General features: G+C 60.3%; 3 protein-coding genes across 7 annotated transcripts in view; 2 read left to right on the top strand and 1 right to left on the bottom strand.

Moving 5' to 3' along the window:
- Nucleotides 1–14,145, bottom strand: part of SPEG (striated muscle enriched protein kinase) — a 91,076-nt gene that overhangs the window by 24,710 nt on the left and 52,221 nt on the right. Inside the window, exons 4-5 of the mRNA XM_075917697.1 lie at nt 4,755–4,938; nt 1,555–2,993 (exon numbers count right to left, since the gene is read on the bottom strand). Coding sequence (XP_075773812.1) covers nt 1,555–2,993; nt 4,755–4,938 — 1,623 coding nt within the window. The remainder of the gene's footprint in view (nt 1–1,554; nt 2,994–4,754; nt 4,939–14,145) is intronic.
- On the top strand, nt 7,002–8,223 carry LOC142825648 (uncharacterized). Of its 4 annotated transcripts, none has more exons than XM_075917703.1 (3): nt 7,002–7,395; nt 7,498–7,670; nt 7,891–8,223. In XM_075917703.1, the coding sequence occupies exons 1-3, from the start codon at nt 7,029–7,031 to the stop codon at nt 7,927–7,929; spliced, it is 579 nt and encodes a 192-aa protein (XP_075773818.1). In that variant the 5' UTR covers nt 7,002–7,028; the 3' UTR covers nt 7,930–8,223. The 4 variants fall into 4 exon arrangements, with proteins under 4 accessions (XP_075773818.1, XP_075773817.1, XP_075773816.1 ...); XM_075917702.1 differs by having other exon boundaries at nt 7,498–7,789; XM_075917701.1 differs by having other exon boundaries at nt 7,501–8,223.
- Nucleotides 11,753–12,975, top strand: LOC142825647 (uncharacterized). 2 transcript variants are annotated; one of them, XM_075917699.1, is made up of 2 exons: nt 11,753–12,147; nt 12,253–12,975. In XM_075917699.1, the coding sequence occupies exons 1-2, from the start codon at nt 11,781–11,783 to the stop codon at nt 12,846–12,848; spliced, it is 963 nt and encodes a 320-aa protein (XP_075773814.1). In that variant the 5' UTR covers nt 11,753–11,780; the 3' UTR covers nt 12,849–12,975. The 2 variants fall into 2 exon arrangements, with proteins under 2 accessions (XP_075773814.1, XP_075773813.1); XM_075917698.1 differs by having other exon boundaries at nt 12,250–12,975.

The raw sequence follows: 14,145 nt of genomic DNA, 5'->3' as shown, positions 1-14,145 counted from the left end.
CCCCACATGCAGCCTGCACCCCCAGAGCGCACAGGCCCTGTGCCCATGGTACAGAGCCAGCCTTGGCCAAGCATGAGCTGCTCCAGCCAAGGAGCTGGGACCCAGTCTAGACTTTGGAGGGTGCATAGGAAGCCAGGCACACAGGCTGGGGTTCGGAGTGCCCCGCTCCAGGGCTGCAGGGGGTGCCAGGCACACAGGCTGGGGTTCGGGGTGCCCCGCTCCAGAGGTGCAGGGGGTGCCAGGCACACAGGCTGGGGTTCGGGGTGCCCCGCTGCAGGGGGTGCCGGGCACACAGGCTGGGGTTCGGGGTGCCCCGCTGCAGGGGGTGCCAGGCACACAGGCTGGGGTTCGGGGTGCCCCGCTGCAGGGGGTGCCAGGCACACAGGCTGGGGTTCGGGGTGCCCCGCTCCAGAGGTGCAGGGGGTGCCAGGCACACAGGCTGGGGTTCGGGGTGCCCCGCTGCAGGGGGTGCCGGGCACACAGGCTGGGGTTCGGGGTGCCCCGCTGCAGGGGGTGCCAGGCACACAGGCTGGGGTTCGGGGTGCCCCGCTGCAGGGGGTGCCGGGCACACAGGCTGGCTAGCAGGTCTCCCCTGCAGGATAGGACGGGATGGGCACAGGTGCCCCATGCACCCAGCCAGACTGCCAGGGAGACACGCCCCCTCCTTCCCCGTCAGTTTTATGGGCAGGCAGCTCCTGAGCCAGCCGCCAGAGGGCGCTCCCTGCAAGGGGGCCTGGCCTTAGGGAGCCATAGAGCAGGGCAGGGAGAGGGGCCTCAGCTGGGTCCCTACAGCAGGGAAGAGCCATAGAGTGCTGCAGCAGGGAGCGCGCCCCCTGGTGGTGGGGCAGCTCCCTGCAACTCAGTGAATCCAGCTGTAGTTGGCTGTGCTGGGGGGGGTCGGTCCTTGGGGGACCCAATGCGCTGCCCCGGTGCCCCCCCGGCTCGCTGGCCGGCTTCCCCTTGTGCTGCTGCAGGCTGCCCCGTCGCCTCCCGCCCCAGGCGGCCGGCGCAGGGGGGCAGTGCACCGCCGGCTGGGGGGGCGAGGCCCCTCGGGGTGCAGCAGGTGGGGGCCTTTGCTGTGCGGGAGGGCGAGCAGCCTGCAGCAGCACGGGCCAGCCTGGGGGGCCAGCCTGGGGGGCCAGCCTGGGGTGCCGGGCGTCTCAGCCGGCAGCACCCGCGGGATCGGGGATGCTGCCGGGCTCACAGCTCGGTGCCAGCCCTGGGGGAGAGGAGCCGCGGCTGGGAGGCCGCAGGGCCATGCTGGGCACGCCGGCTGGGTTCGTCCTTGCCCAGGGCATGGGGTGCCAGGGCTCGGGCCCTGTTCAGAGAGCGGCCGGGAGCTCAGCGTGGCGGGACCGGGCACTGCCAGGGGTCTCCGTTTGTCCGCCCTGGGGGCCTCCGAGCTGGAGCAGGCAGGGGACGCCCCTCAGGTGCCCATCTCCCCGGCGTCTGCGCCGCCCGCTCTGGCCCCAGACTGCTCAACCTTGGGGGGCTCTGGCTGCATGAAGCTGAGGGGCGGGCGGGTACCACTGGGGAGAGGGGGGCTGCCCCTACCTAGCTCTGGCGAGGTGGGCCGGGGCCGGCGGCCTTTCCCCTTGCTGCGAGCTCTTCTCCCTTCCTGAGGCAGCCGGGCCTCGTGCTTCTCGCCGTCCTCCCGCTGCCTGGGCTCCGTGTCCCCGCCCGGGCCACGTGGCCCTGCCCTGCTGCCCTCCGGGCCGGGCTTGACCCAGGGCAAGAACCGCGTGTCGTGGCCTCCGTCCCGCTTCCTGTGGCCCGCTGGTCTCGTGGCTAGGCCTTCGCTCCCGGCCCCAGGAGCCCTGCCGCCGCGACTGGCTCTCGCCCCAACCCTGGGGCCCCCTTCCAGGCATGCGGCGCCTTCGGGGGCCCCAGCCTCTGGCGGGCCCGCCTGCCCCAGCGGCGTGGCCTGGGACAAGGGGCAGTGCTGTGCCTTCCTCTTCCCCTCGGCTCCACCTTCTGGCTCCACGCTGCTGGCTCCGGCGTACGGGCTGGGCTGGCCGGCCACAGCGCAGCTCCGACGCAGCGGCTTCCGCGCGGCCCCCCGCTCCGCCCCGTCGCCGCCCCGCCCCAGCCCCAGCCCCACGCTGGCCAGGGCCAGCTGCTGGACGCCGTGAGCGTTCTCCACGGCCCGTGGGGCCTTGAGCCACTGGCCTCTGGGGGCGGCCGGTCCTGGCGGGGCCTCTGGGCGCTCCCTGGGGCCGTGGGGCGAGGGGGTGCGCGGGGGGCCAGCCTTCTCCAGCTCCTGCGACCGCACCAGCTGCTGCTGGGAGACCGTCCTCTTGATGCGGCTCAGCTCCTGGGAGAACCTGTGCTCGATGTCGCCGAGGCGGCTGGCGAGGCGGCTCCGCTCGTCCAGCGAGGCGGCCTTGTGGCGGAAGGCCTGGCGCCGGCACGTGGGGCCGCCCAGCTCGGACTGCACCCCGTCCCGCAGCTCCTCCCCGGGGCCGCCCAGCTCTGGCTGCTCCACGGAGCGGGTCTTGCGCAGCGGCAGCCAGGCCTGCACGGGCAGGGGGCTGTGGCTCTGCTCCAGGCTCCTGCGGCGCTCCTCGAAGTACCTCAGCTTCTCGGAGACCTTGGAGCCGGCGCGCACCAGGCGGGGCGAGTGGCGCAGCACCGAGACGCGGCCCGAGCTCTCGCTCAGCGGGGTCTGGGGCCGGGACTCCAGCGTGCTGGCCTGCGAGTACCCCGCCGACTTGGGCCTCCGCACCTTCTCCTCGAACTCCTCGGGCACCGTGTCCTGGTACTCCGCCGGCATGAGGGCCTTCTTGCGGGGCGTCAGGGGCGTGGAGGAGGGGCCTCGGCTGGGCGGCTGCGCTGGGCACTGTGCCGCCCGGGGAGACGGCGGGCGCAGGACAAGCGGCTTGGAGGGCAGGGGCTGGGCGGCAGGCCGGTGGGGGTCTGCGCCAGGCTTCGCAGAGAGCTCCGAGGGGCTGCCGGCGGGGTCGGCTCTCCGGTACCCGCCCTGGGGGATGCTGCTGCAGGCAGAAGGGAGAAGGGGGGTCAGAGCCAGGCTCGCCTACAGCCTGGCCAGTGGCCCTGCCCCGGGCAGAGGGCAGCAGGGCTGGCAGGGGCAGAACGGGGAGGGGGCGGGAGGGGAGGTAGCTGGGAATGTCCCGGGGGCCAGTGCTGCCTGGGAGAGGCGCTGGCGGAGCTAATGGGGCATTTCCCTTCTCCGGGCCCCGGCGGGCGCCAAAGGGACGAACTCCCCGGCCGTGCTCAGCCAGCCAAGCACTGGCTCCCACCACGAGTGGCGTGTCCAGGGACGCTGGGGTCTGCCCCCCCCGGCTCCCCGGCAGCATAGCGGGTCTGGGAGCCCAAGGGCTGGCGCGTCCTGGATGTGGGGCGGCAGGAGACCACGACCTGGGGCCCGCTGGCCAGCAGCCCCCATGGCCAGGGCAGTCGCCCAGGAGCAGACTCAGCCGGTCTAATGCAGCTGTGCTGTTCCAGGGCAGGGGGTTCACCCTCCAGTGCTCCAGCGGTCAGGGAACTCACCCAGCCACGCGCACAAGTGAACCCGGGCATGTGCACACGCTCACGCTTGGGCACCAACGCACACACGTGGGCACACGCACAGACATACACATGGACACGCAGCATGGGCACACACGTGGGCTCTCATACACAGCACGGGCACACGCACAGACATACACATGGACACGCAGCATGGGCACACACGTGGGCTCTCATACACAGCACGGGCACACGCACAGACATACACATGGACACGCAGCATGGGCACACACGTGGGCACACGCACACAGCACGGGCACACGCACAGACATACACATGGACACACAGCATGGGCACACACGTGGGCTCTCATACACAGCACGGGCACACGCACAGACATACACATGGGCACACAAACACCGCACGGGCACAAGCACACAGCACGTGCACATACACGGACACACACGTGAGAGCACACACACAGCATGGGCTCACGCACGGACACACACGGGCACTGGCACACACGTGGGCAAATGCATGCACACGCACAAGTGGGCTCACACAAATAGCACGGGCACGCGCACAGACGCACACAGCATGGGGACATGCACGCACCCCCCCCTCCAGGTGTTGCACGTGGGCTCGGGGAGCTGTCCCGGGCCCTGGGCGGGGTGGCCGAGGAGGGCTGGGCGGGGGTGGGAGTTGCACGGATGACGATGAGGGGCTGGTGCAGCAGCTGGAACACAAGGGGGTGAGATGGAGGAGCGGGCGGGACGGAGCCTCTGAGCACAGCAGCCAGCTGGGGAGATGGTGCCCCCGGGCCAGACGAGTCCCAGCAGCTGGGCAGGGCTGCAGCGGTGCGCAGGGGTGTGGTGCGCGGAGGCGGGAGGGGGCAGGGCTCAGTCAGCACCAGCCCAGGCAAGAGGGCTGTCCCCGGCTCCACCCCAGAGCCGGCCCACACAGGCGCCAGCGCCGTGCTCAGAGGCCCGCCCACCGCGGGGTGAGGGAGGCAAGGAGCGAGCCAAGGCGGGGCTGAGATGGCTGCGGGGGGGAGATGGCCCCGGCGTGATGCCCCTCGGCAGCCTGTCCCAGCTACTTACACGTGGAGCGAGAGCGCCCGTCCTCGGTACAGACTGAAGGCGCTGCCGTAGGGGTCGCTGGCCAGCGAGAGGCTATCCTCCGACCCCCGGCGCGTGCCCACCAGCTTAGCACGCGAGGCCCGGAGCAGCGGCTCCACCCCCAGGTGCCTGACCTCGGCGCCGCGGGGGGCCTGCGCGTGTGCTTGCCTTGGGGTCCCCTGCGGCTGCCAGCCACTGGGGCGCAGGTAGGGCCCCCTCACGGGGAGGCCGGGCTCCGGCTCCTTCTCCACCACGGTCTGCTGGCTGCCCGACCAGCTGGAGTGCTCCTCCGCCTGCGACAGGCCCAGCGCCGACGGGCTCCCGGAGGCGTCCACCAGCGTGTCCGACTCCCCTGTGCAGAGCAGAGACGGGGTGAACCGAGGGGCAGCGTCTGGAGAGAAGGCGCGAGGCCCCCACCTGCCCGGACCAGGCCCGCAGCAATGTAGGGACCGGCTGGGCACTTGCTGCCCAGACCCACAGCAAGGTACGGACCGGCCGGGCACCTGCTGCTCCCCAGCCCACAGCAAGGTGGGGACCTGCTGCCTCGACCCACAGCAAGGTACGGACCGGACGGGCACCTGCTGCTCCCCGGCCCACAGCAAGGTATGGACCGGCCAGGCACCTGCTGCCCCGACCCACAGCAAGGTATGGACCGGCCAGGCACCTGCTGCCCCGACCCACAGCAAGGTACGGACCGGCCAGGCACCTGCTGCCCCGACCCACAGCAAGGTATGGACCGGCCAGGCACCTGCTGCCCCGACCCACAGCAAGGTACGGACCGGTCAGGCACCTGCTGCCCCGACCCACAGCAAGGTACGGACCAGCCGGGCACCTGCTGCCTTGGCCCACAGCAAGGTACGGACCGGTCAGGCACCTGCTGCCCCGACCCACAGCAAGGTATGGACTGGCCAGGCACCTGCTCCCCAACCCACAGCAAGGTACGGACCGGCCAGGCACCTGCTGCCTTGGCCCACAGCAAGGTACGGACCGGCCAGGCACCTGCTGCCCCGACCCACAGCAAGGTACGGACCGGCCAGGCACCTGCTGCCCCGACCCACAGCAAGGTACGGACCGGCCGGGCACCTGCTGCCTTGGCCCACAGCAAGGTACGGACCGGTCAGGCACCTGCTGCCCCGACCCACAGCAAGGTACGGACCGGCCAGGCACCTGCTGCCCCGACCCACAGCAAGGTACGGACCGGTCAGGCACCTGCTCTCCCGACTCACAGCAAGGTACGGACCGGCCAGGCACCTGCTGCCCCGACCCACAGCAAGGTACGGACCGGCCAGGCACCTGCTGCCCCGACCCACAGCAAGGTACGGACCGGTCAGGCACCTGCTCTCCCGACCCACAGCAAGGTACGGACCGGTCAGGCACCTGCTGCCCCGACCCACAGCAAGGTACGGACCGGTCAGGCACCTGCTGCCCCGACCCACAGCAAGGTACGGACCGGCCAGGCACCTGCTCTCCCGACCCACAGCAAGGTACGGACCGGCCAGGCACCTGCTCTCCCGACCCACAGCAAGGTACGGACCGGTCAGGCACCTGCTGCCCCGACCCACAGCAAGGTACGGACCGGCCAGGCACCTGCTCTCCCGACCCACAGCAAGGTACGGACCGGCCAGGCACCTGCTGCCCCGACCCACAGCAAGGTATGGACCGGCCAGGCACCTGCTGCCCCGACCCACAGCAAGGTACGGACCGGCCAGGCACCTGCTGCCTTGGCCCACAGCAAGGTACGGACTGGCCAGGCACCTGCTGCCTTGGCCCACAGCAAGGTACGGACCGGCCAGGCACCTGCTGCCCCGACCCACAGCAAGGTATGGACTGGCCAGGCACCTGCTGCCCCGACCCACAGCAAGGTACGGACCGGCCAGGCACCTGCTGCCCCGACCCACAGCAAGGTACGGACCGGCCAGACACCTGCTCTCCCGACCCACAGCAAGGTACGGACCGGCCGGGCACCTGCTGCCCCGACCCACAGCAAGGTACGGACCGGCCAGGCACCTGCTGCCTTGGCCCACAGCAAGGTACGGACCGGCCAGGCACCTGCTGCCTTGGCCCACAGCAAGGTACGGACCGGCCGGGCACCTGCTGCCCCGACCCACAGCAAGGTACGGACCAGCCGGGCACCTGCTCCCCAACCCACAGCAAGGTACGGACCGGTCAGGCACCTGCTGCCTTGGCCCACAGCAAGGTACGGTCTGGCCAGGCACCTGCTCTCCCGACCCACAGCAAGGTACGGACCGGCCAGGCACCTGCTGCTCCCCGGCCCACAGCAAGGTATGGACCGGCCGGGCACCTGCTGCCCCGACCCACAGCAAGGTACGGACCGGCCAGGCACCTGCTGCCCCGACCAGAGCAGTGCGACCAGGGGAGCGAAGCGGACAGGGGACTGCAGACAGGGAAGTTGAAGAGGGAGTTGAGCAGAGGGAGTGACTGATGGTGATGAAGACCCGTAGCGCTTGTGCCAGTACTTCTCCTGTCTCCTCCACCTGTGCCTGTATCCAGACAGAGAACCTGAGCATGGATGCCTCTACCCAGGTCCTGGTGTGGTCTTGCTGTATTTGTGGCTTGCAATTCCCACTGAGTGATCTCCAGGCTGGGGGAGACAACCGTTGTGAAAGGTGCCTGCTGGTGGAATCTCTCAGGCAGCAGGTGGGAGAGCTACAGGAGGAGGTGGCCAGGCTGAGGAGCATTCGAAGCCATGAGGAATTCCTGGACAGTATTCCTGTGGAGTCCACGGAGGTCACTGTCGTAGGATGTGGGACTGTTGACCAGCCACTTATGGAGGAGGCAGTGGTGCAGGGTGAGCACTGGCAGCTGGTTACTTCCAGCAGCGGGCAGTGTTCCACCCCTGCTCCTAACCCTCCCACTGTGTTGTTACATAACCGTTACACTTTACTTTCAGCAGGAGAAAAGGAGTCATCCCCCACAGTGGAGGAGACCAGGCCTTGCACCACCAAGGTTGAGCAGTCTCCTGCCACCACTGCGAGGAGGAAACGTAGGGTAGTGGTGGTTGGAGACTCTCTTCTGAGGGGAACGGAGGCACCCATCTGTCGCCCTGACAGCTCATCTCGAGAGGTATGCTGTCTGCCAGGGGCCCGTATCCGAGATGTTACGGAGGCATTGTCGAGGATTATCCGGCCCTCTGACTACTACCCCATGCTACTCATCCACGTGGGCACAAATGATACTGCCAGGTGTGACACTGAGCGGATCAAGTGTGACTACAGGGCTTTGGGAGTACGGGTGAAGGAGTTTGGAGCGCAGGTGGTATTCTCTTCTATCCTTCCTGTCAAAGGTAGGGGCCCGGGCAGAGAGAGGTGCATTCTGGAGGTGAATGCCTGGCTGCGACGATGGTGTCACCAGGAGGGATTCGGCTTCCTTGATCACGGGGTGCTCTTCCAGGAAGGACTGGTTGGCGGAGATGGAGTTCACCTTTCCAGGAGCGGGAAGGCCTTGTTTGGACACAGACTGGCTAACCTTGTGAGGAGGGCTTTAAACTAGGTTTGTTGGGGGCAGGTGAGCAAAGCCCACAGGTAAGTGCTGAATGTGCGGGACTGGGAGATGGGTTGGAAATAGGGGGGACTACGGCCTATAATGGCAAGGAGAAAGGAGGGTCAGGGCACAACAGGGAGGCAAGATCAAATCAGTATCTTAGATGCCTATATACAAATGCGAGAAGTATAGGTAATAAGCAGGAAGAACTGGAATTGCTAACCAATAAATACAACTATGATATCATTGGTATTACAGAAACCTGGTGGGATGGGACGCATGATTGGAATGTTGGTATGGAAGGGTACGGCTTGCTCAGGAAGGACAGACAGGGAAAAAAGGGAGGAGGGGTTGCCTTGTATATTAAAAATGTACACACTTGGACTGAAGTGGAGATGAACGTAGGAGATAGCTGTGTAGAGAGTCTCTGGGTTAAGCTAAAAGGGGTAAAAAACGAGGGTGATATCATGCTAGGAGTCTACTACAGGCCACCTAGCCAGGTGGAAGAGGTGGATGAGGCCTTTTTTAAACAATTAACAAAACTATCCAAAGCCCAAGATTTGGTGGTGATGGGGGACTTCAACTATCCAGACATATGTTGGGAAACTAACACAGCGAGGCACAGGCTATCCAATAAGTTTCTGGACTGCATTGGAGACAACTTTCTGTTTCAGAAGGTTGAAAAAGCTACCAGAGGAGAAGCTGTTCTGGATTTGGTTTTAACAAATAGGGAGGAACTAGTTGAGAACTTGAAAGTGGAAGACAGTATAGGGGACAGTGATCACGAAATAATAGAGTTCATGATCTTAAGGAAAGGTAGAAGGGAGACCAGCACAATTGAGGTAATGGATTTCAGGAAGGCAGATTTTGATAAGCTCAGAGAACTTGTAGGTAAGGTCCCATGGGAAGCAAGACTGAAGGGAAAAACAACTGAGGAGAGTTGGAAGTATTTCAAAGGGACGTTGTTAAGGGCCCAAAAGCAAACAATTCCGCTGTGTAGGAAAGATAGAAAATATGGCAAAAGACCAGCTTGGCTTAACAAGGAGATCTTGCACAATCTCAAAATAAAAAAGGAGTCCTATAAAAAATGGAAACTAGGACAAATAACAAAGGATGAATATAGGCAAGCAACACGGGAATGCAGGGGCAAGATTAGAAAGGCAAAGGCACAAAATGAGATCAAACTAGCTACAGGCATAAAGGGAAACAAGAAGACCTTTTATAAATACATTAGAAGCAAGAGGAAGACCAAGGACAGGGTAGGCCCACTGCTTAGTGAGGAGGGAGAAGCAGTAACAGGAAACTTGGAAATGGCGGAGATGCTCAATGACTTCTTTGTTTCGGTCTTCACCGAGAAGTCTGGAGGTGTGCCTAACGTAGTGAATACAAGCAGAGAGAGGGTAAGTTTAGAAGATAGGATACACAAAGAACAAGTTAAAAATCACTTAGGAAAGTTAGATGTCAGCAAGTCACCAGGTCCTGATGAAATGCATCCCAGGATACTCAAGGAGCTGATAGAGGAGGTATCTGAGCCTTTAGCTATGATCTTTGAAAAATCATGGCAGACAGGGGAGATTCCAGAAGACTGGAAAAGGGCAAATATTGTGCCCATCTATAAAAAGGGGAATAAGAACAACCCAGGAAACTATAGACCGGTCAGTTTAACGTCTGTCCCAGGGAAGATAATGGAGCAGGTAATTAAGGAAATCCTATGCAAACACTTGGAAGGTAATAAAGTGATAGGGAATAGCCAGCATGGGTTTGTGAAGAACAAGTCATGCCAAACTAATCTGATAGCTTTCTTTGATAAGATAACGAGCCTTGTGGATAAGGGAGAAGCGGTGGATGTCATATACCTAGACTTTAGTAAGGCATTTGATACGGTCTCGCATGATATTCTTATTGATAAACTAGGCAAATATAACTTAGATAGGGCCACGATAAGGTGGGTGCATAATTGGCTGGATAACCGTAGTCAGAGAGTGGTTGTTAACGGTTCTAAATCCTGCTGGAAAGGGATAACAAGTGGAGTTCCTCAAGGGTCTGTTTTGGGACCCATACTGTTCAATATCTTCATCAATGATGTAGATATTGGGATAGAGAGTACGCTTATTAAGTTTGCAGATGATACCAAACTGGGTGGGGTTGCGACTTCTTTGGAGGATAGGGACATAATTCAGAATGACCTTAGCAAGTTAGAGAAATGGTCGGAGGTAAACAGGATGAGGTTTAATAGAGAGAAATGCAAAGTGCTCCACTTAGGAAGGAACAATCAGTTCCATACATACAAGATGGGAAGCGACTGTCTAGGAAGGAGCATGGCAGAAAGGGATCTAGGGGTCATAGTGGACCACAAGTTGAATATGAGTCAACAGTGTGATGCTGTTGCAAAAAAAGCAAATATGATTCTAGGTTGTATTAACAGGTGTGTTGTAAGCAAAACTCGTGAAGTCATTCTGCCGCTCTACTCTGCACTAGTTAGGCCTCAGCTGGAGTACTGTGTCCAGTTCTGGGCGCCACATTTCAAGAAAGATGTGGAGAAATTGGAAAGGGTACAGAGAAGAGCGACAAGAATGATTAAAGGTTTAGAGAACATGACCTATGAAGCCAGGCTTCATGAACTGGGCTTGTTTAGTTTGGAAAAAAGAAGATTAAGGGGGGACATGATAGCGGCTTTCAAATATCTAAAAGGGTGTCACAAGGAGGAAGGAGAAAATTTGTTCCTCTTGGTTTCTGAGGACAGGACAAGGAGTAATGGGCTTAAAGTGCAGCAGGGGAGGTTTAGATTGGACATTAGGAAAAAATTCCTAACTGTCAGGGTGGTCAAATATTGGAATAAATTGCCAAGGGAGGTGGTGGAATCTCCCTCTCTGGAGATATTTAAGAACAGGTTAGATAGACATCTGTCAGGGATGGTGTAGACGGAGCTTGATCCTGCCTTGAGGGCAGGGGGCTGGACTCGATGACCTCTCGAGGTCCCTTCCAGTCCTATGATTCTATGATTCTATGATTCTATGACCCACAGCAAGGTACGGACCGGCCAGGCACCTGCTGCCCCGACCCACAGCAATGTAGGGACCAGCCGGGCACCTGCTGCCCCGACCCACAGCAAGGTACGGACCGGCCGGGCACCTGCTGCCCCGACCCACAGCAAGGTACGGACCGGCCAGGCACCTGCTGCCCCGACCCACAGCAAGGTATGGACCGGCCAGGCACCTGCTGCCCCGACCCACAGCAAGGTACGGACCGGTCAGACACCTGCTGCCCCGACCCACAGCAAGGTACGGACCGGCCGGGCACCTGCTGCCCCGACCCACAGCAAGGTACGGACCGGTCAGGCACCTGCTGCCCCGACCCACAGCAATGTAGGGACCAGCCGGGCACCTGCTGCCCCGACCCACAGCAAGGTACGGACCAGCCGGGCACCTGCTCCCCAACCCACAGCAAGGTACGGACCGGTCAGGCACCTGCTGCCTTGGCCCACAGCAAGGTACGGACCGGCCAGGCACCTGCTGCTCCCCGGCCCACAGCAAGGTATGGACCGGCCGGGCACCTGCTGCCCCGACCCACAGCAAGGTACGGACCGGCCAGGCACCTGCTGCCCCGACCAGAGCAGTGCGACCAGGGGAGCGAAGCGGACAGGGGACTGCAGACAGGGAAGTTGAAGAGGGAGTTGAGCAGAGGGAGTGACTGATGGTGATGAAGACCCGTAGCGCTTGTGCCAGTACTTCTCCTGTCTCCTCCACCTGTGCCTGTATCCAGACAGAGAACCTGAGCATGGATGCCTCTACCCAGGTCCTGGTGTGGTCTTGCTGTATTTGTGGCTTGCAATTCCCACTGAGTGATCTCCAGGCTGGGGGAGACAACCATTGTGAAAGGTGCCTGCTGGTGGAATCTCTCAGGCAGCAGGTGGGAGAGCTACAGGAGGAGGTGGCCAGGCTGAGGAGCATTCGAAGCCATGAGGAATTCCTGGACAGTATTCCTGTGGAGTCCACGGAGGTCACTGTCGTAGGATGTGGGACTGTTGACCAGCCACTTATGGAGGAGGCAGTGGTGCAGGGTGAGCACTGGCAGCTGGTTACTTCCGGCAGCGGGCAGTGTTCCACCCCTGCTCCTAACCCTCCCACTGTGTTGTTACATAACCGTTACACTTTACTTTCAGCAGGAGAAAAGGAGTCATCCCCCACAGTGGAGGAGACCAGGCCTTGCACCACCAAGGTTGAGCAGTCTCCTGCCACCACTGCGAGGAGGAAACGTAGGGTAGTGGTGGTTGGAGACTCTCTTCTGAGGGGAACGGAGGCACCCATCTGTCGCCCTGACAGCTCATCTCGAGAGGTATGCTGTCTGCCAGGGGCCCGTATCCGAGATGTTACGGAGGCATTGTCGAGGATTATCCGGCCCTCTGACTACTACCCCATGCTACTCATCCACGTGGGCACAAATGATACTGCCAGGTGTGACACTGAGCGGATCAAGTGTGACTACAGGGCTTTGGGAGTACGGGTGAAGGAGTTTGGAGCGCAGGTGGTATTCTCTTCTATCCTTCCTGTCAAAGGTAGGGGCCCGGGCAGAGAGAGGTGCATTCTGGAGGTGAATGCCTGGCTGCGACGATGGTGTCACCAGGAGGGATTCGGCTTCCTTGATCACGGGGTGCTCTTCCAGGAAGGACTGGTTGGCGGAGATGGAGTTCACCTTTCCAGGAGCGGGAAGGCCTTGTTTGGACACAGACTGGCTAACCTTGTGAGGAGGGCTTTAAACTAGGTTTGTTGGGGGCAGGTGAGCAAAGCCCACAGGTAAGTGCTGAATGTGCGGGACTGGGAGATGGGTTGGAAATAGGGGGGACTACGGCCTATAATGGCAAGGAGAAAGGAGGGTCAGGGCACAACAGGGAGGCAAGATCAAATCAGTATCTTAGATGCCTATATACAAATGCGAGAAGTATAGGTAATAAGCAGGAAGAACTGGAATTGCTAACCAATAAATACAACTATGATATCATTGGTATTACAGAAACCTGGTGGGATGGGACGCATGATTGGAATGTTGGTATGGAAGGGTACGGCTTGCTCAGGAAGGACAGACAGGGAAAAAAGGGAGGAGGGGTTGCCTTGTATATTAAAAATGTACACACTTGGACTGAAGTGGAGATGAACGTAGGAGATAGCTGTGTAGAGAGTCTCTGGGTTAAGCTAAAAGGGGTAAAAAACGAGGGTGATATCATGCTAGGAGTCTACTACAGGCCACCTAGCCAGGTGGAAGAGGTGGATGAGGCCTTTTTTAAACAATTAACAAAACTATCCAAAGCCCAAGATTTGGTGGTGATGGGGGACTTCAACTATCCAGACATATGTTGGGAAACTAACACAGCGAGGCACAGGCTATCCAATAAGTTTCTGGACTGCATTGGAGACAACTTTCTGTTTCAGAAGGTTGAAAAAGCTACCAGAGGAGAAGCTGTTCTGGATTTGGTTTTAACAAATAGGGAGGAACTAGTTGAGAACTTGAAAGTGGAAGACAGTATAGGGGACAGTGATCACGAAATAATAGAGTTCATGATCTTAAGGAAAGGTAGAAGGGAGACCAGCACAATTGAGGTAATGGATTTCAGGAAGGCAGATTTTGATAAGCTCAGAGAACTTGTAGGTAAGGTCCCATGGGAAGCAAGACTGAAGGGAAAAACAACTGAGGAGAGTTGGAAGTATTTCAAAGGGACGTTGTTAAGGGCCCAAAAGCAAACAATTCCGCTGTGTAGGAAAGATAGAAAATATGGCAAAAGACCAGCTTGGCTTAACAAGGAGATCTTGCACAATCTCAAAATAAAAAAGGAGTCCTATAAAAAATGGAAACTAGGACAAATAACAAAGGATGAATATAGGCAAGCAACACGGGAATGCAGGGGCAAGATTAGAAAGGCAAAGGCACAAAATGAGATCAAACTAGCTACAGGCATAAAGGGAAACAAGAAGACCTTTTATAAATACATTAGAAGCAAGAGGAAGACCAAGGACAGGGTAGGCCCACTGCTTAGTGAGGAGGGAGAAGCAGTAACAGGAAACTT

This window comes from Pelodiscus sinensis, unplaced genomic scaffold, assembly GCF_049634645.1.
Source record: "Pelodiscus sinensis isolate JC-2024 unplaced genomic scaffold, ASM4963464v1 ctg97, whole genome shotgun sequence".
NCBI classification, from domain to species: domain Eukaryota; kingdom Metazoa; phylum Chordata; order Testudines; family Trionychidae; genus Pelodiscus; species Pelodiscus sinensis.
The sequence above is the reverse complement of the archived record's forward strand: the minus strand, read 5'-3'. Positions and strand labels throughout refer to the sequence as shown.